General features: G+C 46.1%; 1 protein-coding gene across 7 annotated transcripts in view; it reads left to right on the forward strand.

Annotated features, from left to right (window-relative positions):
• The window catches only part of UBR4 (ubiquitin protein ligase E3 component n-recognin 4), a 111,861-nt gene that overhangs the window by 64,365 nt on the left and 33,058 nt on the right, over positions 1–14,438 (forward strand). For all 7 annotated transcript variants that reach the window (XM_044996083.1, XM_044996086.1, XM_044996085.1 and 4 more), the window contains 14 exons: positions 364–513; positions 1,506–1,733; positions 1,864–1,942; positions 2,958–3,194; positions 4,956–5,124; positions 6,724–6,868; positions 7,659–7,744; positions 7,987–8,074; positions 8,219–8,412; positions 9,813–10,052; positions 11,085–11,223; positions 12,302–12,427; positions 13,001–13,129; positions 13,800–14,143. In XM_044996083.1, the coding sequence (XP_044852018.1) occupies positions 364–513; positions 1,506–1,733; positions 1,864–1,942; positions 2,958–3,194; positions 4,956–5,124; positions 6,724–6,868; positions 7,659–7,744; positions 7,987–8,074; positions 8,219–8,412; positions 9,813–10,052; positions 11,085–11,223; positions 12,302–12,427; positions 13,001–13,129; positions 13,800–14,143 (2,354 nt within the window). The remainder of the gene's footprint in view (positions 1–363; positions 514–1,505; positions 1,734–1,863; positions 1,943–2,957; positions 3,195–4,955; positions 5,125–6,723; positions 6,869–7,658; positions 7,745–7,986; positions 8,075–8,218; positions 8,413–9,812; positions 10,053–11,084; positions 11,224–12,301; positions 12,428–13,000; positions 13,130–13,799; positions 14,144–14,438) is intronic.

A 14,438-nucleotide genomic window follows, 5' to 3' on the forward strand; every position in this document is an offset into this window, starting at 1 on the left:
GCTTTGATTTATGCATAGGTGCAGTACAGTGGAAGCCTAATTAAATAATCGAATGCTTTCTAGTCTGAAGGACAGAACATTAAAATTCTTAAGGGCAGGGAGACCTGTTGCACCATAACCACTGCATTTTATTACCCTCACCATAGGGGTGTGCTGGTTTTGTGTCCATCTGCCAATCAAGGGTTTTCATTTTAGCTGTAAAGGTGCAATTGAGAATAAATGGAATAGCAATAAAGATCATTCTGATTATGGGTGGGGGGGGAAAAGCAATCCCCCCCCCCAGCTTACCATGCTTGGAAGATGGGAGTGTTCTGTGCTCACGCTCCATATCCTTAGCTAACCCACTGAATTTTTCCACTTCAGGGTCATGCAGCAGATGTTTTTGAGGCCTATACTCAGCTTCTGACAGAGATGGTGCTGCGCTTACCTTATCAAATCAAGAAAATTGCTGACACAAACTCCCGGATCCCACCACCCATCTTTGATCATTCCTGGTTCTACTTCCTGTCTGAGGTAGGTGAAGAATGTACGGTGCTCCTGGAAATGGGATGTAGGATTTATGGGTGGTAAGAAAAGGAAGTAAATAATGGTCTCCTCCCTGGGAGAGCCCTAACTTTGGTGTGACTGATCTGAGATCCTTCTCCCGCTCCCCCACTTAAGAGGGTTAGCTCCTCAATTCTGTGTATGTCTATACTGAACAAGCATCTATGGGAGCGCATGCTCCACAGATAGCGTTGCAATTGCTATCCATAATTCAGCACTGTTTGCTGGTCTAGAATCAAGAGCCTTCTGCTAGATAGTGGTCTAGTGTGAAAATGTGTTGCTAGTACTTCACTGATGTTCTTTAGAACAAATTATGGGTTTGGAGTCTGCATTTATTTCAATGGGCAGCTTAGATTTGTGGGTTCCCCCCACACACGTACACACATACCTATTTCCTCAGGCAGCCACACATCCTCTTACATTTGTCGTAACCTGTAGTGCAGCTGTTAATTCAGTAAGACTTGTTCAGGCCTTTAACCAGAGCTCATAGGTTGCTTGGATAACTATGCCATGGAATGACCCTGCAGGATATCACTTCATAACCATTAGCTCCAATACTACATAGCACTGCTGTGCAACTTCTCTTCTGCCTGACACTTGTTGTGTTGATGGTCCAAGTACCTTAGAATCATAGAATATCAGTGTTGGAAGGGACCTTAGGAGGTATCTAGCCCAACCCCCTGCTCAAAGCAGGACCAATCCCCAGACACATTTTTGCCCCAGATCCCTAAATGGCCTCCTCAAGGATTGAACTTACAACTCAGGGTTTAGCAGGCCAATGCTCAAACCACTGAGCTATCCCTCCCCCCCGAACTGAGAAGCTGCTAAACGCATTTCCATTTCCTCTTTACCTGTGGAAATAATACTCATGTTAGCTTGACCCACCTTGAGATCTTGTGATTGCTGTGATGACATAGGTCAACTATTGATTTCACAGCATTCATGTTGAATGCTTTGTCTAGTACCTGATGATCCAGCAGACTCCGTTTGTACGCCGCCAAGTCCGCAAACTCCTTCTCTTCATCTGTGGATCAAAGGAGAAGTACCGGCAGCTCCGAGACCTGCACACTTTGGATTCTCATGTTCGCGGTATCAAAAAACTCCTGGAAGAACAAGGGATTTATCTGCGGGCAAGTGTGGTCACCGCAAGTTCAGGCTCTGCCCTACAGTATGATACACTGATCAGCCTGGTAAGGAGGATTGTGTTTCAGTGGATAAAATGTGTGTGCATATAGTGAGAGAGGCATGCTGCATTTCAAAATGGTGACATCGGCAGAAGAGTTGACTTGCTGCTAAATCCCATGCTACTCTGCATTTCAGATGGAACACTTGAAGGCTTGTGCAGAGATCGCCACGCAGCGAACAGTGAACTGGCAGAAATTCTGCATTAAAGATGATTGTGAGTTTTTTCCGTGACAGTATTTTAGAGAATGGTGGCAGTTCGTAGTAAGCTTAGAGTTGATCCAGGGTTTGTTCGCTCTGTGCTGAAAGAGAGTGTCTTGTTTTGACATTCAGCACAGGGGAACTGGAAGGGATAAAGAAGAGCTTGGAGTTGCCCAGGATTTGTTTCTAACACTAATTATCAGTGTTTATTGGTAGCTTCTGTTTTGTGGCTAGAGAAAGTAAAAAGAAATGAAGTGCGCTCTAGTGGAAGAGCACTGGACTGGGGAGCGAGAGACATGGCATTGCCATTTTGTGTGTGAGAGAGAGTCAAAGACAGACCGACCTGAGGTGCTGCTCAGGCTCCCCGCCCAGGGCAGGTGGAGGGTCTGCCGCGGCTCCCCACAGCTGCCCACCCGGCTCTTACTATGGCTGGGCTGCAGCTCTGAGAGCCACCCCTGCGGCCGGCTGTGGGGAGCATGGGTCCCTCCACCTGCCCTAGGCAGGGGGCCCAAGCAGCCTCCGGCCCATGTCCCTTTCCCCCAGATCCCCCACCCACTGTCCCTGCCCCACAGACCCCCACACACAGGGCAGGCGGAGGCACCCAGGCTCCCCACAGCTGCCAGCACAGATCTTCCTGACCCGCCTCTGGCCAGGGAAGCGGGGAGGGGGCGGCTGCTCTTGAAGTCGCAGCCCAGCCACGGTAAGAACTGGGTGGGGAGCTGCACTGGACCCTCCACCTGCCCCGTGAGGGAGCCCAAGCAGGGCACCCCCCCTCCATGTTCCTTTTCCTTAGGCTCCCCACCCAGTGTCCCTGCCCCCCAGACCCTCACCCAGGGCAGGAGGAGGGTCCGCGCCACATTCCTCACAGCTGCCCGCCTGGCTCTTAACAGTCAGCCCTTGCATCTATGCTAGCTGCAAAAATGGTCCCACTGATATGAAGCGGACACCCACGGATTTGCAGGGCTCTACTTCTGGGGTGATTTTAACTTACTTTATTCAGACTTAAACTTTTTCCTCTACTTACTCCACAGCTGTTCTCTATTTTCTCCTACAAGTCAGTTTTCTGGTAGACGAGGGAGTGTCACCAGTTCTTCTGCAGCTTCTGTCCTGTGCTTTGTGCGGCAGTAAAGTGCTGTCTGTGGCTTCATCCTCTGGATCATCCAGCACCTCTTCTACGTCAGCTCCAGCAGGCACTGGGCAGCCAGCAACGCAGAGCAAGTCCTCCACCAAAAAGAGCAAGAAGGAAGAAAAGGAAAAAGAGCGAGAAGGTGTGAATCATAGAATGTCAGGGTTGGAAGGGACCTCGGGAGGTATCTAGTCCAACCCCCTGCTCAAAGCAGGACCAATCCCCAGACAGATTTTTGCCCCAGATCCTTAAATCCCTCAAGGATGGAACACACAATCCTGGGTTTAGCCGGCCAACACTCAAACCACTGAGCTATGCCTCCCCCAAGCTGTGCTGCAAGCCGTTCGCCTATTTGTACCACAATCCTGTTCTGCAGGGCTCCTGGTAATAGAAATGCACTTCTCCCCGGCTCTGAGACATGCACGGCTCTTGGCAAGAGCCCCAAGTGTGCAGAGCAGAAGAAACACTTACGGACACATGGCCAATTTTGTTGTAGTTTGCATGTTTATTGGAATGGGTCAGGAATGGAGCCAAGCTTCCTTAAAATTGGTGCTGAAATAAATTTTGAAGTGCTGAGGAGCTCTCAGACCCTTCACAAATGCTTAATAAATTGGCTGGGTCTGTAATTCTAATGGGGATCATAATATATCACAGTTCTTACCATGCAAACTCCCTAAGTGGCACTGGTGAGAGTTGAAGCAGCTGCCGGGGCTGCACACTCAGCCCCTAAGCAGCAGCTGCTACGTGTCTTTGCTCAAACTTTTCCCCACTGATGGTCTACGAATGATTTGGGGGCCCTCTTAGTGCCTATCCCTCACCTCCTGGCTTGTGTGCATGGGAAAATACATTTAAAGTAAGTTCCTGTGAGTATTGAACCTGCAGCTCCAAGTCCCCCAGCTCTCCACTGTGTAACACTCCAGTGCTCTGCATCACGTCATTACCTAGGAAGCCTCCCACTCCACGGGCTCCCTTGTGGTAGGGAGAGCCCTTGGGAGATCCATTCTGGCAGCAGGGTGAGCTGCTGGTATGGACCTTCCTGGGAGTGAAGTACATTTCTAAAACTCCCTGGCAAACCTTTCAGACGTTCACTGCTTTCATTAGTCACAGATGCTAGCTTCCATTTTCTGGAATAAAGAGTGGGGAGGCACACTCAGTCAGAACTACAGTAGAACCTCAGTTACGAATGCCTGGGGAATGGAGATTGTTTGTAACTTTGAAATGTTCGTAACTCTGAACAAAACATTGTGGTTGTTCTTTCCAAAGTTTACAACTGACCATTAACTTAATACAGCTGTGAAACTTTACTCTGCAAAAGAAGAATGTTGCTTTCCCTTTATATATTGATTTTTTTTGTAGTTTACGTTTAACACAACGCTGTACTGTATTTGCAGCAAAGAGTCCTGTGGCACCTTATAGACTAACAGACATATTGGAGCATGAGCTTTCGTGGGTGAATACCCACTTCATCAGATGTATTCACCCACAAAAGCTCATGCTCCAATACGTGTTAGTCTATAAGGTGCCACAGGACTCTCTGCTGCTTTTACAGATCCAGACTAACACGGCTACCCCTCTGATACTGTACTGTATTTGTTTTTTTGTGTCTGCTGCTCCCTGATTGTGTACTTCCAGTTCCAAATGAGGTGTGTAGTTGACTGACTGTTCAGTTTGTAACTATGGTGTTTGTAACTCTTAGGTTCTACTGTAGTCTCAACCCAAAAACTTGTTTTCTGTCAACGAACACCTACAGTTCACACAGTTGTCAGCCGAAGATGTGTGTGTGTGTGTCTCCCTCTCCTTTGCCATGCCATCCATGAAACAGATACATCTGCCACACTTGTGATGCATTTGATCCATCTGGTTTCCTCTGCTCTTTTGACTTGTGCCATTTGCTATTCTCCAGGTGAGAGCGCTGGCAGCCAAGAAGACCAGCTCTGCACGGCTCTGGTGAACCAGCTGAATAAATTTGCTGATAAGGAAACCCTTATTCAGTTCCTGCGCTGCTTCTTGTTGGAGTCCAACTCCTCCTCTGTGCGGTGGCAGGCACACTGCCTGGCACTCCACATCTACAGGTGTGTGTTTAAAGGGTCTATTCAAAGCCACAGTTTTTCTCATAGATGGATCCTTTGTAGCAGATAAAATTCTGTGGTGAATTACAGTGCACAAACTCGTCAATCACTGCTTTCTAGCACTTGAGTTGTGCTCTTGAGTCTGTGTTCAACACTGTGCAAGTCACAAAATAGACTATCCAAAGGAGTTTACGGACTAAGATGGACAGACGACAAAGTTCTTATTTGTCTGAAGTCTTGGAGCTCAGTTGCCCATTCTGCAGGTGTTTTGAGGCCTTCAGGCTGACAGCGTCATCTTGAGGATCTGTTTCCACCATTTTTGCAGTTAACTGCACTTGTGGCTCATTCACTGCCATGGATTTTGATCATAACCCAAAGGGAACGTTCAGTTTCTACTGTGTGGAGTCTGGGCTGTCTGTTCCATTCTGTACAACTTGGAAATCGTGAGAGAATCACTTTCTTTCTTCTAGAGAGGTGCAGACTGTCATTGTTATCAAGTGATGCACATATTGAAATCATGAATTTAATAGGCAGCAGGTTTAAAACAAATAAAAGGAAGTATTTCTTCACACAACGCATAGTCAACCTGTGGAACTCCTTGCCAGAGGACGTTGTGAAGGCCAAGACCATAACAGGGTTCAAAAAAGAACTAGATAAATTCATGGAGGATAGTTCCATCAATGGCTATTAGCCAGGATGGGCAGGAATGCTGCCCCTAGTTCAGGGGTGGGCAAACTTTTTGGCCCGAGGGCTACATCGGGGTTGCAAAATTGTATGCAGGGCTGGGTAGTGAAGGCTGTGCCTCCCCAAACAGCCTGGCACCCGCCCCCTCCCACTTCCTACCCCCTGACTGCCCCTTCAGGACCTCCACCCCATCCAACTGCTCCCTGTCCCCTGACTGCCCCCCCGGGACCTCCTGTCCCTTATCCATCCCCGCCGCTCCCTGCCCCCTTACCATGCTGCTCAGAGCGGCAGGACTGGCTTATTGGAAAGCCTGGGAGGTGCACAGGTGCAAGATGCACTGCCTGCATGGTGGCGTGGCTGCAGGGGAGAGGGGAGAGCAGATGAGGGGCCGGGGGCTGGCTAGCCTCCCCAGCTGGGAGCTTAAGGACCAGGCAGGATGGTCCCGCAGGCCATAGTTTGCCCACCTCTGCCCTAGCCTCTGTTTTCCAGAAGCTGGGAATGAGTGACAGGGGATGTATCACTTGATGTAACACCTGTTCTGTTCATTCCCTCTGGGGCACCTGGCACTGGCCACTGTCGGAAAACAGGAAACTGGGCTAGATGGACCCTTGGTCTGACCCAGTATGGCCACTCTTATGTTCTTATTTATGCATAGGGCAAAATTCTGTGGGCTGAACTCCTTAAGCTTCCTCTATGGTTAGTTGTCACAGGACCATTCAGCAGGATGCTCGACTTAGTTCAGTGGAGAGAAGAGGAGTGATTAAACAACATAGGTGATTTTGTTGTGTGTACTTTGCAGCAGCCTGGACTGACTGACTGGTATATTTCTCGCCTGGGTAACTCCTGTGAGAGCTGGGTACGAAAAGCACATCTAAACTAATCTCCAGAAACTGATTTGATTTGTAATTTGTCCATCAGGAACTCTAACAAGTCTCAGCAAGAGCTGCTGTTAGATCTCATGTGGTCAATATGGCCAGAACTCCCAGCCTATGGACGGAAAGCTGCCCAGTTTGTGGATCTCCTGGGATACTTCTCTCTGAAAACACAACAGACTGAGAAAAAGGTATGATGTCCCTCTGGAACAGCTGAAGTGAGGGCCTCTCCCCCACTTCGTCTTTTTTTTCCTTTCTTTCTAAATGTGTGGCCCTGTCCAAGGGTTAAGAGTAACTTTAATGGTAGAGCTGATCATATTTGCCGTTGAAACATTTTTTGATGGAAAACTTCTGTGTTGAAATTTTCATCAAAACTTCATTTTAATTTCCCCCAAAATGGGTTTTCTTTAAAAAAATAAATAAAACCTGAAAAACAGTTTCTCAGTGAAATCTGAAAAACTGAAGACATTTTTTTGACAAGAGGAAAACAAAAGGTTTTTTTGTTTGTTTTTCACAGAAGAAAATCATTTCCCAACCAGCTCTAATTTACAGGTATCAATCTGCTTCAACCCTAAGAAGTACATTATAGTCATTAGTGTTGACCTAAAAGAAAGGCAAGTGGTATGGTTTCTCAGGGGCCTGTGGTGTCGTGGGCTGCTCTGATAATTGTGCATTTATATGCACAAGAGGTGAGAGCATTCCACAGACATTTGACAGTAATCTGCATCATCACTTCAGTAGAAGGCTAATTTTAGTATCAGTGAAAGTCTGCTTCTCGTGGGTATAGAGCATGCATAGGGAGGGAGGCTGTATGGCCTTTGTGCTGTTAAAAATCATAAACTTGCTTTAAATTGGAAGGTGCAGAAAAGATATTATTTCTTGCCCGAGTCACTTGTTTAACTTATCTCTTCACCAGCTGATGTTGGTCCAATAAAAGGTATTTCTTCCCCGCCTTCTCTCCTTTGTTTAACTGTATTTCAGCTGAAGGAATACTCCCAAAAGGCTGTTGAGATCCTCCGGACCCAAAACCACATCCTTACCAACCATCCTAATTCCAACATTTACAAGTGAGTTCTTCCTGTCTTTCCTCCAGCACATTACAAGAACTTTTCAGCTGCGCTCCACCAGAGAGTGTAAACTTGTTTTGTTAAAATATTGGTGGGGTTGGGCCTCAGCTGAAATCACAGACTTGTTGCAGCTGGTCTTAAGAAAACACTCGAACTAAATCTGTTCTGCTTCTCTGAATGACTTGTGTTTAAAGCAGAGTGAACGCCAAAGTACAGATATTTTTAATGTTTTCTCTATCCAGCACGCTGTCTGGCCTGGTGGAATTTGATGGCTATTATTTGGAGAGTGATCCTTGTCTTGTCTGCAACAATCCAGAAGTTCCGTTCTGTGTAAGTGATCAGTGCTGTTTGTCTTCCCTTCAGACTGTAGAGATCCCAGCCTTTATAGCCATCTAAATTGCTGTATTTCTCCATTCATTGGGATCTGGTTGTGTTGGCTGAGGATTTTAATAGCACTTTTGTTTCTCTTCCCAGTACATCAAGCTGTCTTCCATCAAGGTGGACACACGGTACACCACTACCCAGCAGGTGGTGAAGCTGATTGGCAGCCACACCATTAGCAAAGTGACAGTGAAGATAGGAGATCTGAAAAGGACCAAAATGGTCCGGACTATCAACCTCTATTACAACAACAGGACAGTGCAGGCCATAGTGGAGCTGAAAAACAAGTATGTACTTCTCGGGTTTGGCAGTGGTGTCAGGATATTTTTCTTGGCCAAAATACAAGTTTGATATGGGGCTGATTGTTTCCTGGCATAGGATACGACACTTTCCTGAATTAGAGGACTTCATTTAATCTTCCAGCTCCTCAGCTAAGGCACACGGATCAGGATGTGTACTTGATGAAACTCCCTGGTCCCTTCTGGAGGGTGGGGAGAAGAGAATCAATGACGGCCATGGCTGTAAAACTCCTGTAGCTGTAGGCCTCTGAATGTAATGCCCTCGCTTCTGCCGAGATGAACAGATTCAAGTCATGTTCCTGGCCATTCCACTACTTGGCTGATTTTGTCTGTCTGGCTGCTTGTGTTTGCATTCCCTCTGAGAGTATTATCCGCCTCCGCCTCAGTTGCGCCATTGAGTGGGACTGCAATGGGATCTTTGTTTTCTAAAGCACCAAAGAAACCATCCAAATTCTAGGTTTTTCAAAACCTAGAGTCTGATTTGTGCCTGCAAAATTTGTGCGCGCAGATACAGTTTAAGCAAATAACTTGCTTGTTTTTTGAAGATAAATATTAAAGCCACTGACATGTCATGAAAGCTTCTACTTTGAATGTCTCCATCTCCATCCCTCCAAAGACATTAAAGCCCCTTACCAACACAATGAATTAAACATAGTCACACCACTGATGAGGTAGGGTTACCTCTTTTACAGATGGGGCAACTGCAGTACGAAGAGGTTGAGTGAGTGGCCCGAGGCCACACAATAGTCATTAGTAGAGCTAAAACTAGAACCCAGATCATCTGACTCCCATACCCTGCTTTAACCACCAGACAGTGCTCCTTTTTAACATGTTAGACCGTCTATCCCATTTCTGCTTATATACTTCTTTTCTTCTTGAGACGTTCTCGCCAGAATCGGATCTTTTTGGTTTAGGAATTAATCTATCCTGCTGCTTATTTGAATTTCTAATCCTCAGTGACATCACAAGTGGCTGCCTAGGAGAGGATTATGATGTCACAAAGAGAGGATTCTAACTTCAGGTTGGGAATAAGAAGGAGGAGCAGATGAGATCTTTAGAAATAAATATCCTGTCTTCATACTGATGTCTTTACTAATAAAGAGATGAAAATCCCTAGAAAAAGGGTTTGTAAAATTAGTTTTTTCCATGAGGCATCAACAGCTCTTTAATCCTAAACAGTCTCTTGCTACGAAGAGGATAACAGCTTAAAGTTCATTTCTGGCAACATATAATATCAATATACAAGCTAAGAAAATGAATCTTAGAACTGCTCTCCATTCATGCTGATTAAAGTAGATTTTGAGTTGAGATGGTTGTTTTTGGCTTCTGTGTGTGTGAGTGGGAGGTTACTGTTCTGTTAAATGAATGTTTCTTCCTCTCCTTCCCAGGCCTGCCCGTTGGCACAAAGCCAAAAAGGTACAGCTGACCCCAGGCCAGACAGAGGTGAAGATTGATTTGCCACTGCCCATTGTGGCTTCAAACTTGATGATTGAATTTGCAGATTTCTATGAGAATTACCAGGCCTCCACAGAAACCCTGCAGTGCCCTCGGTGCAGTGCATCTGTCCCAGCCAACCCTGGGGTGTGTGGGAACTGTGGCGAGAATGTGTACCAGTGCCACAAGTGCAGGTGAGTCTATAATTCCTTCAGCCAGAACCAGTAATTGGTAGGGCCTTAGCACTGTGTACCATGTCATGCTTAGCAAACAGCCTCCTGTTGGGTAAAACTGCAGATACCACTGCCTCCCTGTTGGGTAAAACTGCACATTCATGTAGTTTAATCAGAATCATATAGTCCACAAGTATAAAACAGGCTTTCAGGGATATACTGTGAATGTATCCAAATAACAGAAACCAAATATAACATCTAAAAAGCTACGTTTAAAAAAAAAAAAAAGTTGCAAAGTCAAGCCCTCCAAAATTAGGAAATGCCAGAATTAAGGTTGCCCAGGAAATCTTAATTTGGTGCCTTTGTTGACGTGCCTTATGATATAGACTAACGATCACATACTGTTGTTTTTTTCCCCCCACATGACCTGTGTCTCAGTCATTTCGCAGGATGGATGGTGCTCACTGAATGAGCAGCTAGCTACTCAGTGTTTTGTTTTAGCCTCATTGTTCGCAGTCTGGCCACAGGGCTTATTTACTGCCACTGTTCAAACCCTGCTCTGACTATAGAATTATTAATTTCCTTCTCTTTCCCTCAACTCCTTGTCCCGTACCCTCCTCTCCCGGTGGCTTTTTGTCCCGTCTCCTTGTCCAGCCAGTCTGTCTCCCCTCCCAACTCTGAAGGGTCCAAGGTGCTTTGCAGATTCTTTAGAGGGATCCTGTTGGTGTGTATATACTGAAATGCTTCCACCTACTGTATAGAAATATGGCAGGCATATAACAGCTCACAGCCACACTGCACTACCGTACAGCAGGACATGAAGACAAAGTTTTGTTGTTGAAACGCACCCAATGTGCTTCAAGTGGTCAGGTATTTGTGAGGCTACCAACCGGTATTGTGGCAGCGTGGGTGTTTTAATGCCCATCCATCTCATTTGTGCGAGTGTGTGTGCGTGCACACAGAGAAGTTGAAGCCTTCCCCACTGTCATTCAAACACGCACCCCAATAAAACAGTTTTATTGCCCCCTTTAATTCTTCTGATTTGCTTTTCAGATCCATTAATTATGATGAGAAGGATCCTTTCCTCTGCAATGCCTGTGGGTTCTGTAAATACGCTCGCTTTGACTTCATGCTGTATGCCAAGCCTTGCTGTGCAGTGGATCCAATAGAAAATGAAGAGGATCGGAAGAAGGTGAGACTAGTACAAGTAGTTTCCTAACAAAACACAATATCCCTTAGACGTGCCAACAATCTAGTGATGTCAGAGGTGGTATCTCAGCTGGGAGCATTACGGAGGCAGTGTGCTTGGTGCCTGGAAGGGGGGGGGGTACCTTATGTCACTCCTTAGTGGCTAATGCAGGACGTGGCATTGATCATGGAGGTAAGTTTGCTTTGGCACTGAGCCTTGTACAGGATCCCCTTCCCACCTCCAACATTTCAGGGGATGTAAAGCACAGTGTCTCACTTAGAGGTGTCTTCTGCATCAGGCAGGCAACTCTTTAAAAAAGTAGTAAAATGGCTTTCCTTGGCTTGGCAAAGCCACCATCCAGTGCCGTGTATGTAGCATCCATCGGTTCCATGTATGTAGGGCTCTGTGGTGAGAGGGGTGTTTGATTACAGTATTATTATTTGTTGTTCCTATTAGGGTAGTGCCTAGGAGCTCCAGTCATGGACCAGGGCCCTGTTGTGCTAGGTGCTGTACAAGAATAGAACAAAAGAACAGTCTCTGCCCCAAAGCTCTTGCAATCTAAGTATAAGACAAGAGATAACAGAGGGGGAGTACAAGAAAGCAACGAGCCAATATTGGTCATCATGGGAGGCAGTGGTATCTGCACACCAGCATCCTAACGAATGTCAAGGTTTTTGTAGCCATCATGGCAAAGGAGAGTTTAAGGAGGTTTCTCAAGGAAGATAATGAGGTAGCTTCACAGATGTTTATGGGGAGCCCCTCCACCCCTACCCCCACCCAAGGCAGCGTGGGAGGAAGCACAAACAATCCTGGTTCTATACTGTTTTCCACATGCACAGATTAAGTTAGTCTAACTAGATGATGTGTGCTTAGGCTCTGACTTGTGGCCATGATGACTTCCAGGAGCCCATATACCCAAAGCCTTGTAGGTAGCACTGCCTCTAAGTCAGAGACGCTGAGAGGCAGAACTGATGGACGAATCAACAACTGTTTCTGCTGGCGGGTGTAACACTATTTAAAGGTGGAATAAAAATCTTCTCTGAATGTGACATCCATTTTTTTTTACTTTCTTTCTTCCAAGGCAGTAACAAATATCAACACTCTTCTGGATAAGGCTGACAGAGTGTATCATCAGCTGATGGGACACCGACCGCAGCTGGAAAACCTGCTGTGCAAAGTAAACGAGGCTGCTCCCGAAAAGCCACAGGTAATGTGGGATAGACAAATTCCAGTATAAGGCGCAACTGACCTTAGCCAAGACAAGGCTTAATAAGACACTGGCCTTAATGCTGCGTACCAGAAAGCAGCATTATTTCAATCAGGATTGTGATGGAAGGGAATGAAGTGAATGTGTTTCTGCTAGGGCTAGATCGAGTCCTGTGGATCCATAGACTTCGCTCTTAGGCTGCCTTTATCTAACCCATCCTCTTCTACAACTGAAACTGTCATCCTGGTTTCACACTCCAGGCTTACATGAAGCAGCTTGCCAAGCCAGTTGCGTGTCGGTAAACTAGCCAGTACCGTAGTGTGTGGTCTACAGGTACATGAGTCTCTCTGGTATTTTCCGGAGAGTGTCATTGTGTGTGTTTAGTCTTGCCTGTTTTGAAAAATCTTCCTCTTGCCTGATTAGATATTACAAAGTTATTGCAGAGAATGGCAAAGGGGCATCTCCTCTCCAGCAGGTTTTTGTAGTAGAAAGCTTAATGTTTGTATAGTCCTCTCGTGTGACTACTTGTTGCTGTAAACTTGCTGGTTATTTTCCCTGCTTCCTGTGTTTCAGGAGGACTCCGGTAGCAGTGGTGGGATCAGCTCCTCCTCAGCTAGTGTGAACAGGTACATACTACAGCTAGCGCAGGAGTACTGTGGTGACTGCAAGAATTCTTTTGATGAACTCTCCAAGATCATTCAGGTATGAATATTCACTTCGTTGTCAATCTGGGCAACCCAGTGTCCTAAATTGCTTCAAACAATTGATATAAAAAATGCAAAGCGAGCTGTGGCTGTTCTAAATTGACCCCCGGTAGTAACAATAAGGGCTGCACTGCAGAAGAAAGGTAGCAGATTTTCAGTAAACCCATGAGCTACCTTTCCTAAACGCTGAGACAGCTGTTAATTCTCAGGCACTGCAGACCAAACCCTTAAGCAACATAATGCTTGTCATGGGGAGAGCGTTGTCTACTGGTTAGAGGAAGTGCCTGGGAGTCAGGATTCCCCCGTTGTCTTGCTAGTTCTGCCACTGATGTGTGGTGACTTTGTCCAGGTCACCTTGCCTCTCTGCTTTCCCCTTCTGTCAGATGGAGATAAAAATTACCTACCTCATAAGTGCGGTGTGAGGTTTATAAATTACTCGTTTTAAAGTATGTTGAGATCTTTGGATAAAAATGTTTCTGTATGAAATATATTAAGTGACCATAACCTGAGACGTGGATAAATTAAAAAATGATGATCATATGCAGCTTCTCCTTTTTCTTCACCATTTTGCATTTAGTTCCATTGAAATACGACATTTAAAAGTTAGTTTAGGAGGGGTTAAATCCTGCAGTTTTAATTTCTTCTCCTTCTCTTTTGTATGTTTACAGAAGGTTTTTGCTTCTAGAAAGGAGCTCCTGGAATATGATCTCCAGCAGAGAGAGGCAGCAACCAAATCATCCCGAACCACTGTCCAGCCTACATTTACTGCCAGCCAATATCGTGCTTTGTCTGTCTTAGGCTGTGGCCACACATCTTCAACAAAATGCTATGGCTGTGCTTCAGCCGTCACTGAGCACTGCATAACGCTGCTCCGGGCCCTGGCAACCAACTCTGCCATCAGGCACATTCTTGTGTCCCAGGGCCTTATCCGAGAGCTGTTTGATTACAACTTGCGCCGGGGCGCAGCCACGATGCGGGAGGAGGTCCGTCAGCTCATGTGCCTTCTGACCAGGTTAGACTCAGCTCTGCATTTGCTTAGGGCGCTTCATACCTGTTGGTTCCAGTTTTAGTGAGGTAGATGCACTAACGGAAAATCATTTTGAAGTAGCCATATAATTAATGACACTGAGACCTGCTTTAGTTAACCCAGTTTCACCCAAAGACCAGTTGAGCTCTCCCACTGCAATGTTAACTGTGGCTCAATCACTTTGAGCGCGTATTGCCATTGTAAAGGATTTAGAGCTTTTCCATCCAGCTTTTCCGTAAGCACTCCACTTCAAACAAACAGTTCTGAGTTTAACAGCTGA

Source organism: Mauremys mutica, chromosome 21 (assembly GCF_020497125.1).
Source record: "Mauremys mutica isolate MM-2020 ecotype Southern chromosome 21, ASM2049712v1, whole genome shotgun sequence".
Taxonomy (NCBI): Eukaryota; Metazoa; Chordata; order Testudines; family Geoemydidae; genus Mauremys; species Mauremys mutica.